Source organism: Camponotus floridanus, unplaced genomic scaffold (assembly GCF_003227725.1).
Source record: "Camponotus floridanus strain SB8 unplaced genomic scaffold, Cflo_v7.5 scaffold106, whole genome shotgun sequence".
Taxonomy (NCBI): Eukaryota; Metazoa; Arthropoda; class Insecta; order Hymenoptera; family Formicidae; genus Camponotus; species Camponotus floridanus.
The window spans coordinates 651,268-669,438 of record NW_020229222.1 but is presented as its reverse complement, the minus strand read 5'-3'; the positions used below and the strand labels follow the sequence as shown (position 1 = coordinate 669,438).

Here is an 18,171-nt window from a genome sequence, read left to right as displayed (position 1 = left end):
GCACGCACGCACGCACGCACGCACGCACGCACGCACGCACGCACGCACGCACGCACGCACGCACGCACGCACGCACGCACGCACGCACGCACGCACGCACGCACGCACGCACGCACGCACGCACGCACGCACGCACGCACGCACGCACGCACGCACGCACGCACGCACGCACGCACGCACGCACGCACGCACGCACACGCACGCACGCACGCACGCACGCACGCACGCACGCACGCACGCACGCACGCACGCACGCACGCACGCACGCACGCACGCACGCACGCACGCACGCACGCACGCACGCACGCACGCACGCACGCACGCACGCACGCACGCACGCACGCACGCACGCACGCACGCACGCACGCACGCACGCACGCACGCACGCACGCACGCACGCACGCACGCACGCACGCACGCACGCACGACCACGCACGCACGCACGCACGCACGCACGCACGCACACACCACACACACACACTGTTGATAAACATAAAATAAAATCGCACTCTTTTATTCTCTACGTAATTTTCTATTTAAATATATCATTAATTTTTGTAGATAGTTATGACAACTATTTTACACAATTTTTTTTAATGCAGCAATTTTTTATTAAAATAATTTTTTGTAAAATAGTTCTATACAATAATGTTTTACTACTGAGATGACTCGAATTCTTTTTTTTACCTTTTTTTGAAAAGGTAATTTTTTTAGGATATCACTAATTTTTGTAGACAATTAAGAAATAACTATTTTGCACATTAACTTTGTTTAATGTAACATTTTTGTAGTTTAAATAATACTATGTCTCGTGGATAAAACAGTTTTTTTATTTTCAATAACGTAAAATTTTTTACAATTTAATACTTACACATGATTAACTTTTTTATACTTTTTAAAAAAGTAATTTTTGAGAATATGTTAAATATCCAAATAAATAAGCAAAGAATCTGCCATCAGCCCCGTCATTTCATTAAAATATGACGATCTTCTCTACTTAATATATTTTTTGCAAACTTCGTAAAGTTAAAATGTTAACAAAGCTACATTCTTCAATTATTATAATTCCAGATGAAGTTCACTTTAATAAAATTTTAATTTTAGGTTTAGTTACAAACCTTCGACATTTTCAATGAAGAAAAATCGTCTCTAAATAACATTAGAAATCTGTTATTAATGTTACTAGATAGTATGATAGTGCAGGAAACTGCATATAGGATGAGTTTTATTTCGTGTACCAATTTTTTTTATGTAAGGGATTACTGCCCAGGTAGCAAACACACGTCATTTTGATGTTCCAAACTAGTCATTTTTGGTCATATGTTGTCAAAATGACTGATTATTGTTACATGACTTTATATTGACGTCTTGCTATAACATTATTTTGACGTCATTTTTCAGTCATGAAGTGACGATTATTTTATTATGAATGTCATTAGTTAGTACATCGATCCATAAAAAAAATCTTTTAAAATTTTTTATATGACATGACTTATTTCGCGATCAGACTTTTTACATATTTATATATATACATATATATGGTATATATATATATATATATATATATATTTATATTTATATATTTATTTATTTATATTTATATTTATTATATATTATATTTTTATATTTATTATATTATATTTATGAAATAGAGAGATGAATTGAAAAGTTTAATATTACTGGCAATAACGAAAGGAATATTACTGAGATATTACTGAAATAGTCAAAATTATTAACTGATTCTTTCTATAAAATATTACTGATTTACAGCGCTTTACTTATATAATGATTACTGTTGTACGTCCAGGGGAATTCATGATTCTTTTCTTTCCCGTATCCGGTGCACACGTACACGATTTCTAGAGCCAAATATAATAGCTAGATTAAAGCGGGATGCTCAGTACATATCCTAAAATAACAATCGGATGATAACAGGCAATAAAAGTAGCATCCGGTTAAATAAAGCGGCATTCAGTCAAACAATTCGATATTTTCTTAAAAACTCATAAAATCAAAAAAATAAAAGAAACTAATCATAAAACGTGAGTGACCGAATATCGCAAGAGGGTAGTAACAGTCATCCCTTGTGCGATACTGAGAATCCTAAATCCCCCGTTTTGGAAGATGCTCTCCTATTCGCGAACGAACATAATAAAATCCTGATTTGCTACATTTGTTCTAAATGCTCATAAGTAGGGGCAGAGAGGAGACCATGGAAATCTAACAAAGATTTCTATTCGTCAACCTCCCTTATTCCTCACGCTAGGAGAGGGTAATCTAAAACGATATATAAGCGCGAACTTCGAACAACACTCAGTCAGAAAAATTCGTAGTCAGAAATATTCATACAGCAGACAAAATTTCGTACAGTCAGAAATATTTTCATTGACTCAGGCGCTCATATACGCACTCAAAAGTTTCGAGACATATTAACTTTCATATCGAGTCAATGCAGCCCAGCAGCAACCACCGTCTTCATCAACGATCAATATCTCGCCATCCTCAACGCCAAGGGGGGTCCAGCGATAATTCATATCGATTTGTCCACGGTTTTTCAAATAGTAAGTCTTTTCTTTTATCTTCAAAGTTCCTCCCCCTCCCCCGTCTACTTCCTTTACTCATAATAATCGTTTCTCTAGTGGAACCCACGAGGAAATCCGCTAGAGCCCACACTAAGCGACTCCGATATCGCCGTAATCGACGTACCCGCCGACTGCTGGCTCGGGCTGCGGCTGATTCCTCATTTGCGTTAGATTTAAGTCAAATAAACGCGGATCTCCCTATTACGCGGATCTTCTTAAATAATTTTCAAGGAGACACGCGAGACTCCTCACATCTGCCCCCTCGCACTCCTTCCCCTAATTATTCTCCATATCTGCTTCCCGGAACTCTTCCTCCCAGTTACTCCCCGGTGTACGACGCACAATCTGACCTTCAGTCCGATTTCCCGCCGCTATCACCTTCTCCTTCTCCATCCCACTCGCCAGTCCCAGATCTTCATCCCTTGTCTCCTCCTCTTCTTCCTCCCCCTGTTTACTCCGACATCGATCTTAGTGATCGGATCCTTTCCGAAATTCTCAGCCTGACTTACCCTCTGTACTTTCACTCGATCCTCCCGGGTCAATTCACCTTGGGCCCTGGCCTTATTCATATTCCAACTCTCAAGGCCTTTCTCCGCACCGCTCCTTCCAACATTCCCATACCTTGCTTTACTCCCTTCACCAGATACCCCATCGCTATTCCCGTAGAATTCTTCAGGGAAAGATATCCTCCAGATTCCGACCAACCTCACCCTGTCTCACATACACACACAATCACGCTTAATGTACCGACAAACATACAAACAATCACACTTAATATTGTGTTAGAGTAATAAATAATTAAAATGTTTATATAAATTTTATCTTTTTGTAAGGTACAATAAATTTAATTAATTAATTTATTTTCACTTCAACTTAATCAATTCCCCCTCTCGTTACCCACGCTCCTGAATCGCACTTGGTCCCGTCCCGGGTAAAAAGGATTAAGTTCCTTTACCGAAAAGGGGACCGACGAGCGGGCATTTGGACCAGAAACAGCGTAAAATCGACTCTTGTGGTCGTTGACCTATTTTTGGCTCACCCGCAGGCTCGCTCGACCCGAGACACTTGCCCTTAAGGCACCTGTTCTCGGGATACACGTGTTACGCCCTTCCTTCGGCCCATCCTTCCTCGGGCCTGGACGTAACATACGTAAATTTTGGGGGCTCGTCCGGGATTGATATGTGCAATTCAAGGAAACGGGAATGAGTGACGGGACTCGAGGTAAAGCCGATAAAAAAGAAGTAGAAAAATTTTATAAACTCGGTTTGGAAGAGAAAAAATCTAAATCTAAAATTGGAATTACGTCATCTACTTCCGGTTTACTTCATACATCTACTCCAAAAAGAACTGTAGGATCTATACCAAGACATTTTGATCTTTCTTTAGAGAACACAGACACTAACATAAATAATACTATTTTAATAGCCGACACGCCCGAGCCAAATACTGACAATTCCGGCGATATAACTTGCCAAGAATATTACACACTTACTAATACTCTTATTTATAAAGCAGAAAAAGATTTTGATAGGTCCGAAACCATGACTCACCAAAACCCATTTGCTACCTTAAAATACGCGGTTGAAGCCGTTCCTTTTTTCGATGGTAAAAATATTCCGCTCAGTTATTTTATCGAAGGATGTGAGGAAGCTAAATCCATGCTACCTAAAGAAGCTGAAGCACAGTTTACCAAAGTAATAAGAACCCGAATAGTCGGCGAAGCCCGACGAACCATCCAAGATCAAGATTTTGATACAGTATCCAATTTGACTTCATATTTAAAACAAATTTACGGACCTTCTAAAAATGTATACATACTACAAGGAGAATTAGGACGCGTTTATCAAAAAAATGAAGAAGATGTAGTTACATATGCAAATCGCGTAAAATTGCTGGGAAAACAGATTTTAGAAGCATACCGTAGTACTAGTCGTTCTTTACCTGATCAAAATATAAAAGCATCATTAGAAGGTGACATGTGCAAATGTTTTATCCGAGGACTCAAACCCGAAATAGAACAGAGAATTGCGAGAGACTTAGACGTGCATGGAACCGTTGCTGACGCTTTAAGGATAGAAAGAGAACTTCGGGCAATGACAGATTTACGACAGGGACAAGAGACTCACTCAGGTCAAAACAAGCCGCGAATACGAGAAACTTGCCAGATCTGTTATAAAGAAGGACACGTGGCTAGTAACTGCAGGAAGCTCACACAGTCATCCTCTTTGGGTCAACTTCCAGGAGCCTTGGGAACCGAAATTCTGATTTGCCAGATTTGTAAAAAACGCGGACACAGTGCAGATAAATGTCGCCTGCACGATCCTCAATATCGCCAACCAGTAAATGTAATCCAACAACGAATTATAACCTGTCAACTATGTTCTAAAACCGGACACGACGCAAAATTATGTCGTCAAAATAACAATAGTAATCAAGCCAATAAAACCTCTGTAATTTGTCAATGGTGCGATAAAACTGGTCATTCAGCTAATAATTGTTGGAAGAAGCAAAATGAACAACGCAATTCAATAAATAAAACTACCGTTACTTGTCAAATTTGCAACAAAATAGGACATATCGCTAAGGATTGCCGCACTAGAACGAATTCAACACCTACAACCAACTCCTTTTGTCGATATTGTAAGGCACAAGGGCATCTTCTTGAAAACTGTCAATTACGGATCGCGAGTAATAATCGTTGGAAAGAAAAAGATCAGGGAAACTACAATGGGCCTTCGACGTCGGGTGTGCGACAGGGGCCCGAGCAAGCTTCACACCCGTCCACTCAGCAGGACGCCAAATAAACCGAAACCCAGATGTACGGTCTGTGACAGTGACCCTCGCTAAAGACAGTCGCGTGCCTACTGTTCAGGTCCAGCTCACCAAAGTATCCGCTCATATAACTCTCATGCTAGATACAGGATCCGGACCGAATATAATTAAAAAGAAATTCACACCTAAAGATATTAATATAAATTTCGATAATATTTTAAAATTAAATGGTATAAATAATTATCCTGTTTACACACTCGGAGAAATTATGTTAACAATTTTCGGAATATCTGTATCTTTTCACATTGTATCCGACGACTTTCCGATTCCACAATCCGGAATACTTGGAAATGATTTCTTCAAGCAAACTTCTTCAAAAATAGATTACGCGGAGGGACATCTAAACATTTCTGGAATTAATGTGCCTTTCTCCTCCCCCGAAACTATTACCGTACAACCAAGATCCGAGTCATTATTTTATGTAAGAATAATCAATCCTGAAATAAAAATAGGATACATACCGAAGTTAAAGGTAGAGCACGGAATTTATCTAGGGGATACAATAGTGGAAAACGTTTCTGGAAAGGCTTATTTGAATATCATAAGTACTCTAGATGAAGAGGTGGAAGTCCGTGTGCCGACATTACATTTAAAACCATTAGACGAATTATTCGATGACCATAATTCGAACATTGCAACATTCGACAAGGAAAAATCAACAAGATCATTGAAGGATTCCAGGAAAATCGACGAAACTCGAATTAATTTCATAAATGAAGATGCTTTTAGAATCCATGATAATATTATTCTCAATGAAGATGCTGAAATCGGTAATAAAATTCAAGAAAGAAACGAAGACAAAACACTTGAAAATATAAAACAAAAAGGGATGAATCAAAACAAAAGAAACAGAATTAAAGGAGGAAATAAAACTTATACGAATAAAAATTCTAATAATTTAACAATCCCTGAAGAGGGAAATTATCAAACCTCTTTAGAGAAAATTAATTCTGGAATTTCGGAGGGAAGTTTCCAAACCTCGTCAGAAAATTCCAGCTCCGAGGTAAATTACCAAACCTCTTTAGAAAAAAATAATTCTGGAATTTCGGAGGGAAGGTTCCAAACCTCGACAGAAAATTCCAGTTCCGAGGTAAATTGCCAAATCTCTTTAGAAAAAATTAATTCTGGAATTTCGGAGGGAAGTTTCCAAACCTCTTCAGAAAATTCCAGCTCCGAGGGAAATGACCAAACCTCTTTAGAAAAAATTAATTCTGGAATTTCGGAGGGAAGTTTCCAAACCTCGTCAGAAAATTCCAGCCCTGTCGATTGCAAGGAGGGAGGTTACCAAACCTCACTACGAAAATCGACACCTTATCCTAAAAAGGAAAGAAGTTCTTTATCCTCTCTAGACTTTACATCTCCAAAGGATGAATTATTTACAAGAAAAAACGATAATAATAAACTAGAAACCTCCTATGTTATAATAAAAGACCTCGTCCAAGAGGCTCAAGAAATTAATTCGAACATTAGAAAAACCGAAAATTCTCGGAAAATTAATCACAAGAATAAGCCGTCTTCGAAACTTTCTACGTCCTTATGTAATAAATCTCAAGAAATAATAGATGAATTTACGAGAAAACATAAATCTAAACACGAGATTGACGTTACAACTTCTGAGCCGCATCATTGCTTGGTACTTTCCGAGGAAACTAAGGAAGATCGACTCTCTAAAATTATCGACTTATTGCGATTAGAGCATTTAAATGAAAAAGAACAGGGAAACGTAACAAAATTAATAGCAAATAGCCAAGATCGTTTCCATATTCCCGGAGAAAATTTAACCGCAACTCACGTTTTGCAACATCAGATAACGACTACCGATGATCACCCGATAAATACTCGGCAATATAGATTTCCGCAAATACATAAAGAAGAAATAAGCAAGCAGGTAGAGGACCTCCTACTGGGAGGCATAGTGAAACACTCGCAGTCGCCTTACAATACGCCCATATGGATCGTGCCTAAGAAAGACGATTCTAAAGGAAATAAACGGAGAATGGTTCTCGATTTTCGAACCTTAAACGAAAAAACTATTGGAGACGCTTACCCACTACCTAATATTGTTGATATACTAGATCAGTTAGGGGGAGCGCAATATTTTTCCATATGCGATCTCGCATCCGGATTTCACCAAATAAAAATGGATCCTGCCGACTGTCATAAAACCGCCTTTACAACTCCTTTCGGACATTACGAATTCGATAGAATGCCCTTCGGCTTAAAAAACGCTCCGGCTACTTTTCAACGCTTAATGGATTTAGTATTGACAGGACTACAGGGCGAAAAATTATTTGTATACATATATGGATGACATAGTTATTTATGCCAAGTCATTAGAAGAACATGAAAGAAAATACAACGCTCTAATAGAACGTCTTCGAAGAGCTAATTTAAAACTACAGCCTGACAAGTGCGAATTTCTGAAATCGGAAGTAACATATTTAGGACACGTTATTAGCAAGGATGGAGTAAAACCAGATCCCAAAAAATTAGAAGCTGTAAAATTATTTCCGAGACCGAAAACGCCGAAAAACATTAAACAATTTCTAGGACTTGCCGGATACTACAGACGTTTTATATCCAATTTCTCTAAATTTGCTAAACCGCTAACGTCCTTATTAAAAAACAACACAAATTTCGAATGGACATCCGAACAAGAAGAATCATTTCAAATCTTGAAACAAAAGTTATGCGAAGAACCTGTATTACAATATCCCGATTTCTCGAAACCATTCATATTGACTACAGATGCTTCAGGAATAGCCATAGGCGGAATCCTATCACAAGGAGAAATAAACAGGGACCGACCGATCGCATACGCATCACGTACTCTAACAGATAACGAAGTAAAATATGACACTTATGAAAAAGAAGCCCTAGTTTATTGCGTAAAGCATTTTAGACCATACTTATACGGAAGAAAATTTACTTTAGTTACTGATCATAAACCTTTAACGTGGTTCAAGAATGCACAAGACGCAAACATGCGAATACTACACTGGAGACTGAAACTAGCAGAGTACGATTATGATGTTGTATACAAAGCTGGGAAAACTAATGTAAATGCAGACGCATTATCACAGAATCCTGTAAATCTCATGGAAGCAAAATGTAATATTATAAAAGATAAGCCGCTGAATCCTAATAATTCGCAAGATGCAGAGAAAATTTCTAGGATGTTAGAAGAATCCGACGATGAGGGAGAAAGCGAAGACGAAGATTTTCATTTATATCTTTCAGACACTGAAACAGATGAACCGTTTTATGACCATACTAATGCCTCATCATCTACCGAAGAAAACGAACCACCACTACCTAAACGCGATCAAATACAAACTCGAAGCCAAACTATAAATCAAAAGGAACAAAGTAAAAATGTTCAAGATATCGAAAGAAGAACAGACCCGCCAGATAAGGACGAAGATAAAGAGGAAGAAGAAGAAGAAGAAAAAGATGAAGAAGAAATTATCAATCTAAATTTACGAAAAGCAAGGACAAAATTTATCGAAAACAAAAGTAATGTCATAGAAAGTCGCGAATTATTATTTTTACGAAAAGATAACGTAATGTATTTTGTTGACACCAACGGAAAACCTTTAGATTCAGGCTCACAAAAACTCTTCGAGCGAAATAGCCTTCCAAGTCTTGGGTCACTTGCTCTAGGCAAACCTAAGGCCATAAAATATAAAAACTACTACCACATAGCTCTGCCTATTATAGAAGGACAACAGGAGGGACCTACAATGACCTTAAACCAAATATCAACCACCGTAAATAACCTACACGATATCATTCAAGATTTAAAATTAGAAACAATTAGTATTGCAAAAACGGAAACAATTAATAACGTACCATGGAATAATATTAAATCACAACTTCTGTCAACATTCGTTAATATACCCGTTAAATTGATTATATGTAATGGATTAATCAAATATCCACCTAAAGATTTACGAACTGTCATTATTGGAGAGATGCACTGCTTACCCACAGGAGGACACCGTGGCGTTACAAAAACTTACAACAGAATAAAACATAACTATTATTGGGAGAACTTGAAAGCCGACGTTCAAAGATACATCCAGCAATGTTTACAATGTCAACTCAAAAAACTCGTTAGAGTCAAAACTAAACAGCCTATGATAATTACAGACACACCAGGATCTTCCTTCGACAAGGTTGCTATGGATATCGTAGGACCATTATCGAAAACCGAGAGAGGCAACGAATATATTTTAACACTACAGGATCAATTAACGAAATATTGTATGGGAATACCGCTACCGAATCAGACTTCCGAGACCATCGCGGAAGCTTTCGTAGATCGATTCATTTGTGTGCTCGGAGCACCAAAAGCAATATTAACGGATCAAGGGACGAAACTTTATTAGCGAATTACTAAAAAGGATTGCTAAACTATTCAAAATTCGCAAGTTTCGAACAACAGCTTTCCATCCTCAATCAAACGGATCTTTGGAGAGATCTCATCATGCATTAGGAGAATATTTAAAACAATATGCGAATGAACAAAAACAGTGGGACAGATGGGTTGGTCTTGCAATGTTCAATTATAACACTAGCGTACATGAAGCAACTAAACATACTCCATACGAATTAGTTTTTGGCAAAATAGCAAGAATTCCATCCAACGAACCTCTTACTTCAGAAGATAAACTAGCAAGCTACGATGAATACTTAGTAAATCTCGTTACACAACTTCACGCTATTCAGGGAAATGCTCACGATAATGTTATCCAAGCAAAAACTAAATCAAAAGATCATTATGACAAGAAAATAAATCCACAGACTTTCAAGCCTGGAGACCAAGTATTTTTATTAAAAGGTCCTAAACCTGGTAAATTCGGAGATCAATATACCGGACCGCACGAGGTTTTAGAACTTCTTAACAGAAATAATATAAGAATAAAGATAAAGAAAAATAGTCGAATAGTACATCCTAATCGCTTACGAATTTCACACATCAAGCCATCGAAAAGCTAATAACTAAACAATAATTAAATACAATTTCAGATGGATTCCAGAGCCAGAAGACTAATTGCAATAGTAATACTCCTAATAATGCAGTTTCTTCAAACGTTCGGAATAATAGGATACGATTGTGGATCATCATCGGCGAATCTAACGACCTTATCTTTATTAAATATAGAAGAATGCGACATCCCTCAAAAACAAGTTAATTCTAGTACAATTTACGTGCAATTACTGCAAATTAATGATTTCACATCAACCCAAGTCATACAATGCAAAGTCGAGATCGACAGATTAATTAGAAAATGCGGAATGTTCTCCCACACTATGGATGTACATAATGGAAAATATTCTTACATTGAACCAATAACCCGCCAAACTTGCAGACGTATGCATGATTACGGTAGCTATCAACTGGGAAACACATACATAACCGGCTTAAAATCAAATACAACCACCACACGCCCAATAACACTGGCCGGAACTGTAGATAATGACGGCAAATGCTTTGGAGGAGCATATTCCGACCCTTATGGAACATGGTCGGATGTCCTCGTAATAGGAACAATAAAAATTACATTACACGATTACACTGCAGATGTGCGAATCAATAGTAATCAATTACAACTCAGATCGGGTATGATTTGTGAATTTGGGTCCGTAGAATGTATAGACATAGAAGGAGGAGATACATACTGGGATCCAGTTCCTGCAAATCCGGTCCTTGCAAATTTTCCGACTTCGGTATAATATATGAAGGATACGCCAACAAAATAATTGACGAAGAACAACGTCAAACAATCTATTCCCTCACCACTCAAGACGTAATATTTGCTTTAACCAGCATAGGAAGACATGAAGTATGTGGATATTCATTAATACGAACAGAGCATCCTAAATTATTAGTTTTCGAAACTGTACGTGGCACTGTAGTTTTTAGTAAACAAACACGCACATCTAACCTAGATATCTTCGCATATATGAACTCAAAATTTGTCTACGTAGAGAAACACATTCGAACTCAAATCAAGCAACTGTATCATGATATCTTGTTACAACAGTGCAATCTGGAACGAAAAATGATGCAAAACGCTTTAGCTATCGCTACACAATCCCCAGACATTTTTGCATATCACTTAATGAAAGGACCTGGATACATGGCTCTGCTAGCTGGAGAAGTAATTCACATAGTAAAATGCGTACCCGTCGAGGTAGCACTCACTCGAACAGAGCAGTGCTATAATCAATTACCGGTAACTCGAGAAAACCAAACCTATTATTTAACTCCTCAAACTCACATACTATTACGACAAGGCACTCAGACAACGTGTAACTCTTTCGCGCCTGCTATGTATCTCTTAGGAGATGCATGGTATAAATTAACACCCAGACCGGTAGACACCTTACCACCTACCATCATGAAACCATTAACAAAGCCCACATGGAAATATATCAGCCCAGGATCACTTGCCACCAGTGGTATATACACGGAAACCGAGTTAAATGATCTCAGAGATCATATAATGTTCCCGGCAGAACGACCCGCACTCTTAAATATTGTAGCCCGAGGAATCATGGGAAAAACCATCTCTTTGGAGGAAGGCTCCATCTCCAATTTATTAGATAAAAATACGATCGAAAAAATAGCTCTATCTACATGGACAAAATTTTGGAGCAAATTCTTGATTTTTGGAAACATTAGCGCGGGAATACTCGGCATCTATTTAACCATAAGAATTATTAAACTAATATTAGATACAATAGTACATGGATACGCCTTGCATACAGTATACGGATGGTCACTATATTTATTAGGGGCCATCTGGGACTCTCTAACCCATCTATTATTACACTTAAAGACGGGACTACCATCACAAAAAAGGACACCCACAGCATCAACCTCTGAATCCCAACAGCAGCAACTTCTGATTCCCAGCAGGACGTCTGAGCGGCTCGCTCCGAAAATTTTACAATACCAATGCATGTTTATCCCTCTCTCTCTCCAAGGGAGCATACCTCTTATTCACTTGAAATCAAGGAACCAAAATCTTAAACAGACGTAAACAATACTCTGAACCACACCCTGACAAAAAAAAAATTTCTTTTTTTTTGTATATAAATCTTTCGCATTTAAAAAAAAACGGAAAAATCAACCAAACTCTATTATCACAAGCCATTTTAAATATTCTACAGAATAAAGAAAAATGGAGATCAAGTGCATCGAAACGAACTTCTTAACACGAGGACGTTTAGACGTAACAATAGTCAAGGTGGAGTCACCTCTTCTGCGTTCAACTGAGAAACGGCGAGAAGGATTTAAAGAATTAGAGGAAGAATTAGAATTCAGGATGGTCAGGAAAGCCACCTATCTACACATCTGGCCCGAAGATTTTAAAGAAAACATGGCCGTCGCAATAAGGATTGTAAAGCCTGGCGGCGGGGCATTATAAAAAGAATTAATAGGACGAACTGGATGGTCAAAATCAGCCTAGGGGACTGGGGCCGATCAATCTGGAGGCGTATGTGCGATGTCTACCTTCTGGAGGACAGATTCAAGGAGTTACTTGGCAAACTATAACCTGTGGTTTAGCCTACACCGGTCCTGTCCAGAACGTCCGAGCCTGGCCCAAAGAAACCAAGGATCTCTGCCGACTACTTCTCGAAGGACGAAAGGGATGGATCCATATAGTCCGCCCCTCAATGAAGGGACGGCGCTGGTTAAATTAAACGTAGAAGGCATACCTCCGACCACTTCATATTCTCTTCGCGACGCACTTATTTTATTAGGTCACGCTCAACTTAGTACTAGTGTAGCCGTAAATGTAATTCCAACCGTATAAAAACGATGGAACACATTCCATACATTATTAAGCATTATTTCATATTATTAGTTATTATCTTACTATATAATCATTCTTATGTTAGTAGAAAAAAATATATATATAATTATATATATAATTTAAAAAAAAAAAAAAAAAATTTATTTGTATTTACTCAAGTAGAATATTTATATTCAACATGAAAAGGAATGATTATATACATATACAAACACATAAGTACATACTATACGAATTACAAATGTTAGAATATAAATAAGACTGATATTCTTTTCTTCTAGCACTCTAAGGAGCGCGAAAGTGGAACTGCTTTTCTCTCATTAATGAATATCGCTTGATCATCAGGAAAGCTAGTTATTACCCCCCCCCTCTTTCTTCGGGGTCTCCCCCAAAAAAAATGCAATTCCTTGACGGGCGAAGAACAAATCACAATGATTATAACAACCTAGTTGAACTCCGATGCGTCACCATAACAAGAGACGACGTTTTTCAAGATGTCATCAATTATCATAAGGTCTGCAAGGAATGCTTTGTGGCAATACCACCGGACCTACCTACAGACAACAGTACATGTTAATACCACCACATAGTTTGGTCCATAAAAACTCAGCCGACCATAAAACAATTTGTACGATCTGTAGTATTATAATATTACGAGTCAGCTCCGCATGGGCATGCCTGTACTGCCTGGAAGAATATCTATACATTGACATGACGTACTTAGTCAAAGGATGGGGACGCCCTGTGACCACCAGATGGGTAGAAGAATAAAAAAAAGGGGAGACCCTACATCAAACCCGGCCCGAGCGCCCGGCATTGTCTTGCTACTGATGATCAGGTAGTTTAAATTATAAGAAAAGAAACGAGAAAATTTTTTTTTTCTCTCCTTTTCTTTTCCTTTTTTTTGCGCTAAGAAGCGACTAAAGTATTAATAATAATAACAAAATGAAGTTCCACTTTCGCATTATAAAATCGATAGCGCAACGATTTTAATAATAGAATTAGTAGCGTATTAATAACATAAGTACACACACACAATAGCGACAGGTACGACTCCGAAGAGACACCCAAATATTAAGTTACAAAATTCAATGGCAAGAAAAGAATCGAGACAATTCCATCTGCAAATGTTGTGTCTTACATCCCCAACATTTGTCTAACGCCGGGGGTGTTACGTCCAGGGGAATTGATGATTCTTTTCTTTCCCGTATCCGGTGCACACGTACACGATTTCTAGAGCCAAATATAATAGCTAGATTAAAGCGGGATGCTCAGTACATATCCTGAAATAACAATCGGATGATAACAGGCAATAAAAGTAGCATCCGGTTAAATAAAGCGGCATTCAGTCAAACAATTCGATATTTTCTTAAAAACTCATAAAATCAAAAAAATAAAAGAAACTAATCATAAAACGTGAGTGACCGAATATCGCAAGAGGGTAGTAACAGTCATCCCTTGTGCGATACTGAGAATCCTAAATCCCCCGTTTTGGAAGATGCTCTCCTATTCGCGAACGAACATAATAAAATCCTGATTTGCTACATTTGTTCTAAATGCTCATAAGTAGGGGCAGAGAGGAGACCATGGAAATCTAACAAAGATTTCTATTCGTCAACCTCCCTTATTCCTCACGCTAGGAGAGGGTAATCTAAAACGATATATAAGCGCGAACTTCGAACAACACTCAGTCAGAAAAATTCGTAGTCAGAAATATTCATACAGCAGACAAAATTTCGTACAGTCAGAAATATTTTCATTGACTCAGGCGCTCATATACGCACTCAAAAGTTTCGAGACATATTAACTTTCATATCGAGTCAGTGCAGCCCAGCAGCAACCACCGTCTTCATCAACGATCAATATCTCGCCATCCTCAACGCCAAGGGGGGTCCAGCGATAATTCATATCGATTTGTCCACGGTTTTCCAAATAGTAAGTCTTTTCTTTTATCTTCAAAGTTCCTCCCCCTCCCCCTCCCCCGTCTACTTCCTTTACTCATAATAATCGTTTCTCTAGTAGAACCCACGAGGAAATCCGCTAGAGCCCACACTAAGCGACTCCGATATCGCCGTAATCGACGTACCCGCCGACTGCTGGCTCGGGCTGCGGCTGATTCCTCATTTGCGTTAGATTTAAGTCAAATAAACGCGGATCCCCCTATTACGCGGATCTTCTTAAATAATTTTCAAGGAGACACGCGAGACTCCTCACATCTGCCCCCTCGCACTCCTTCCCCTAATTATTCTCCATATCTGCTTCCCGGAACTCTTCCTCCCAGTTACTCCCCGGTGTACGACGCACAATCTGACCTTCAGTCCGATTTCCCGCCGCTATCACCTTCTCCTTCTCCATCCCACTCGCCAGTCCCAGATCTTCATCCCTTGTCTCCTCCTCTTCTTCCTCCCCTGTTTACTCCGACATCGATCTTAGTGATCGGATCCTTTCCGAAATTCTCAGCCTGACTTACCCTCTGTACTTTCACCCGATCCTCCCGGGTCAATTCACCTTGGGCCCTGGCCTTATTCATATTCCAACTCTCAAGGCCTTTCTCCGCACCGCTCCTTCCAACATTCCCATACCTTGCTTTACTCCCTTCACCAGATACCCCATCGCTATTCCCGTAGAATTCTTCAGGGAAAGATATCCTCCAGATTCCGACCAACCTCACCCCGTCTCACATACACACACAATCACGCTTAATGTACCGACAAACATACAAACAATCACACTTAATATTGTGTTAGAGTAATAAATAATTAAAATGTTTATATAAATTTTATCTTTTTGTAAGGTACAATAAATTTAATTAATTAATTTATTTTCACTTCAACTTAATCAATTCCCCCTCTCGTTACCCACGTTCCTGAATCGCACTTGGTCCCGTCCCGGGTAAAAAGGATTAAGTTCCTTTACCGAAAAGGGGACCGACGAGCGGGCATTTGGACCAGAAACAGCGTAAAATCGACTCTTGTGGTCGTTGATCTATTTTTGGCTCACCCGCAGGCTCGCTCGACCCGAGACACTTGCCCTTAAGGCACCTGTTCTCGGGATACACGTGTTACGCCCTTCCTTCGGCCCATCCTTCCTCGGGCCTGGACGTAACACTGTAATCAGTGATTATTTACTGTTTTTTAGTGATAATACACTGATTCACTTTTAGAGAGTGCTTTATTCGACAACATTATTAAATATATTATTATGCTAAGAGAAAGACGTCAAAATGCGGTACATGTCATGATGTCAGGAATCTGTGACATTAGATCGTCACTTTTACGTCATAAAAACGTCAATTTGTGACGTCAAGAATAGTCAGTGAATGACCAATTTGAAACGTCAAAATGACGTGTGCTTGCTACCTGGGTGATTGCAATTGTAATAAATTAATCGATACATAGGTAGCAATTATTTGGATAAGTATTACATTCGATATGCATGGTCGATTCAAATAATTGACATCTATAGGTACTTTCCGATTCACACATGATGCGCATAAAGTGACAGAAAATGTATAATAATATGCGTAACATGAACTATATTTTCTGTCACTTCATGCGCATCATGCGTGAATCGGAAAGTATATTATGTACCGATCAATTCATTCCAATTACAGTCGGTAATTTCTCGCGTGATAAAAAAATTATACATCATCATAAAAAAATTATACATCTCTCATCGTCACGATAACACAACGCCTCTTTCGTCAAACGTGCGAACCGTGCAAGAAAAATATGTGAAAAATGTAGCCACGACGGTGACGTTTCTTAATTAAAAAGTTTCACATTGAAACTTTGCATCGTTATATTTCTGCTTATAGAACACATAGAGCAAAAATAAAAACACTTTCCTTATATAAATCGAACCCAAGCAGTTGATTAAATGTAATAAGAATTTGATCGATTCAGCGGTTATTGAGAACCGATAATATGCCTTACTTGCAACTTAGCCTTTCGCGTAAAGATACACGGTGTGTCTTGCGTCTGAGTGATGATGACTCTTCAAGACACTACCATGTCTCTTGATATAATTTGAATATATAGTGAGTAATTAAATAAAAAGATATAATATATGTATATACTTATCACGAATGATGCAAAAAGTTCATTCATGATAACTGTTATAAACTCAAAAATAATTATATTATTATATTTATATATTCACAACTAATTATAGAGGACATTATTCGCGTTTCCTCTTTCACTCATAATTTTACATCTGTTTGTAATTATCGGTCATATATAATGTCAAAAATTAATTATATTCCCATGTTCAAAAAAATTTTGTTTATACATATACATATAATCACAATCATTAAATTTTGCTTCGATTACTCAAAAACACAAATTAGATATATCATTATATTATTTGATTGTGTACAATCATGAAAACGGATGTGATATTTTATAATAATAATCAAAATTGTATGAAAAGTAAGATTACAAAATTTCTTTAATTTTCATTGATATATGTAACTGTTACGTCCGGTGGACTTCACGATTCTGTTCTTTCATCGAAACGTTTCTTAGAAGTAATCAACGATTGGGTTGAATTTAAAATAAAGAAAACCCAACTCGGATAAACAAACAGAGTGGCCAGTCGAGATAGCACTAAGAAAATTTAAATAAAAATTTTAATTTAGCCTCGGAAATATAAGAAATTTAACCTATGCGTATCAATGGGTCGTCTCAGAGACTTTGAAATAAAAGCCTTGGTGATCGGGAAATTGACCAAAAGGTAAATACGAGCAGAGCATAAAATTAATATCGCACGTGCGCTGGATCAATAGGCCATTCTCAATCAAATCGTAGGAGATAAGGAAATCAGGCCGCTCCCACTCTCTACTGGATGTTGAAGTCAAACCTTAAGAAAAAGGGCTTAACCAATTAGAGGTCTAAGACACCCTCTCTTCCTAAATATCTAACTTCTTGATC

General features: G+C 38.2%; 1 protein-coding gene across 1 annotated transcript; it reads left to right on the top strand.

Moving 5' to 3' along the window:
* The first annotated feature begins 4,123 nt into the window (after nucleotides 1-4,123).
* Nucleotides 4,124-5,386, top strand: LOC112638927. Its single transcript, XM_025411566.1, has one exon. The coding sequence runs from the start codon at nucleotides 4,124-4,126 to the stop codon at nucleotides 5,384-5,386; it is 1,263 nt and encodes a 420-aa protein (XP_025267351.1).
* The last annotated feature ends 12,785 nt before the right edge of the window (nucleotides 5,387-18,171 follow it).